This window comes from Arachis ipaensis, chromosome B07 (assembly GCF_000816755.2).
Source record: "Arachis ipaensis cultivar K30076 chromosome B07, Araip1.1, whole genome shotgun sequence".
NCBI classification, from domain to species: domain Eukaryota; kingdom Viridiplantae; phylum Streptophyta; class Magnoliopsida; order Fabales; family Fabaceae; genus Arachis; species Arachis ipaensis.
The window spans coordinates 116433862-116436760 of NC_029791.2; the positions used below are offsets into that span (position 1 = coordinate 116433862).

At 29.6% G+C, this 2899-nt stretch overlaps 1 protein-coding gene across 1 annotated transcript; it reads right to left on the bottom strand.

The window, feature by feature from the left end:
• Nucleotides 221–1562, bottom strand: LOC107605974. Its single transcript, XM_016307935.2, has 3 exons — nucleotides 1152–1562; nucleotides 926–988; nucleotides 221–485 (listed from the first exon to the last, which is right to left on the bottom strand). The coding sequence occupies exons 1-3, from the start codon at nucleotides 1320–1322 to the stop codon at nucleotides 411–413; spliced, it is 309 nt and encodes a 102-aa protein (XP_016163421.1). The 5' UTR covers nucleotides 1323–1562; the 3' UTR covers nucleotides 221–410.

Below are 2899 nucleotides of genomic sequence, written 5' to 3' on the forward strand. Positions count from 1 at the left end.
CATATATCCTTTTTATGTTTATATCTATATCTATGTCATACAAAGAATATATATTTATATTGGATTATTAAATTCAAAATTGCTTTAATTAATGAAGTTTTTCACCCCTTGGAAATGATAATAGTTTTGCTTATGAATTAAATGTAAATTCTACAAAGCAAATTGGTTACTCCATCCATCATTTATGTACCTGTCATCAATAGACACTTTAATACTGGTTGAAGAAAACTTTAAAATATTTTATTCCATTGATTTGAATGAGAATAAGCTCATCTAAGTACAGATACTAGTACAAAGTAAGATAGATTATGGTAATATAAAAAGTTTAATTATGCCAACTAATGCAATAAAACAACATCAACATCATATCATATTCTTGTAATAATTCTTTATTGCAATCTAAGACTTTGTTATTCTTCATCATCTAAGTCAGATCCAATATTATCTTCAGTTGCATCCTTTGCAATTTCAACTGGCTGCAGACCCTAATGACGATGAAAAAAAAAAGTTAAGAAATTTTATAATAAATTTGCTCATTTGCACATATAAATCCAACATTCATTCATTATTTAAAGATCATAATGTTAGAAAGAAGAAAAAATAATCAATTTAACCGTATAAATTTAACTTATTTAATATTTATTTATTGTAGAAGATATTAAATAAGATCAAAAGTAATAAAATTAGACTTTTTTTAATATTTTTTTATCAAGTATTTTTAATTTAGGAATATAAAAATAACATGCAATAGATTTTTTTTAAATTTCTAAAATAAAAATCAGCACATGATTAAAGGTGAGAAATTTGATAATACTTTCTAGAGCTTTTGAATTTAAAAGAATAAATTATTTTTATATGTGCCAGATAATTTACAAAAAAATTAAAACAGAAGAGAAATAAATACTCATATATGTTATTTTTTTACAGCCAAAAATATTTTCAGAGCTTGTTCTCTTGGATGACTGTTGAGGACTTCAATTGCTGCCTCCTGCACAAAGATTTTAAAAATAATAATAATAACAAATTATAAAAAAATAAAAGAGAAAAACATTTGTAAACATATATCTATAAATTACTATAGAATAGAACATGAGAAAAAGAAAAGAATATAAACACTATATAATAGAATGATAAGGAAGTGAGAACGAGACCCTTGCTATATTGAGTTCTCCATGAAAGAGGGTTTTTGGTTCAGATTCAATGGAAGACATTCTTTGAAGCTGTAGTGGAGGTGGTGGTGTAACCAGAGATATTGGCGGTGCACCTACATTTGATGATTGATCATCTAATACGCCATCATTATTGGCGTTTTGTTTATTCATTTTTTTTTTCTTTCACTCCTTGCACACTTCTCTTCTACTTGACTCTATGAGCACCAACACTTTCAACTGTCTTAAATAGAACAGCAAGAGTAGTAGCATAGTGCCCCTGTTTTAGTTTCTATTGTTAACTTTAATTATTTAATACAATTAAGCAATAATAATAAAAGTTTTCCAAACGTACTCAGGTGTGTGGTGATACTCTGGTCAATCAACGACTGAACTAATGTTTTGACATTGAGTACTTTTAAAAATATTTCAGACAAAATTAAAACCTGATGTTTGAGATAAAAAGAGCATTTACTCGAATAACTTATTTCACAAAAGTAGAGGGAAAAAATGAAGCATCTTTGACTACTGTAATAATAATAATGAGAATAGAAAGAGGGATGAGACAGGTGGTATGAAGATAGCAATGAACGTGGCATCCATGGCAAAGAAGATCACAGCAATGCAAATACAAATGGCACCGTGACAGATATACAAGACTTATTACTTATGAGAGATGAATTCATAAAAGGAAGAACTTATAATGCATGGAACGTACCAACAGCAGCAACCACCACGCATCCCAAGTACATGACAAAAGACCTTTGCCTTCATCTATCTGGTGGAAGTTGGACTTTATTACTACCATATTTAATTGAATTTGTATACATCTTCTTTATTCACATATGGAAATATCTGCAACAACGTGATTTATAAGTAAGGTTGAATTAGGGTTTGTTTAGGTGAATTTTTAAGAAAAAAAAAATTTTAAGTATTTTTTTTAAAAGATTTTGTAAAGAAGTAAAAGTAATTTTATGTTTGAATAATTTATGTAAAAATATTTTTTTATTTACCAATTATGTTTGGGTATAATTATATAAAAGTATTTTTTTATTTATTTATTACGTAAAAAATAATTTTTTTTTAAAAAAAATCTTTTAAAACTATATAAATTGAAGCTTCTTAAAAAAGATATTTTTTATTTTTTTAGTACTTTTATTTTTACTATTAAAAATTGGGTTAAGTATGGTTTTGGTCCTAAAAGTATTGCGCCAGAATCGAAACCGTTTCTCTTCTAATTTTCAATTTAGAATCGTCCTTAACTTTTTTTTTCGTATTAAAATTGTCCTTTTAATTTTTTTTGGACAAAAATACCCTCACCACTACCAACACAATTACCTCCTCCTCCACCACCACCACCACCAACACCAACACCATCGCCACAACCAGCACCACCACCACCATCACCACCACCAACACCAACACCAACACCAAGACAACCACCACCACCACCAACACAAACACCACCACTAACACCAACCAACACCAACACTAAAAACACCAAACAACAGCAACTTCTTCCATTAACAGCAATTCAGAAATCAATCAACAGCAATTCAGAAATCAAAACTAGAACAAAACCAACAATGATTCAACAAATCAAATCAGATTCAACAAATCAAGAAGCAGAAGAAGCAAAAGACGAAGCAGAAACAGAGATCGAAGCAAGAAGTAGAGGCGGCGAGGAGTAGCGGCGAGGAGTAGCGGAGCGGAAGCCGACGATGAGGAGGAGGTCACGGTGGCGATGACGA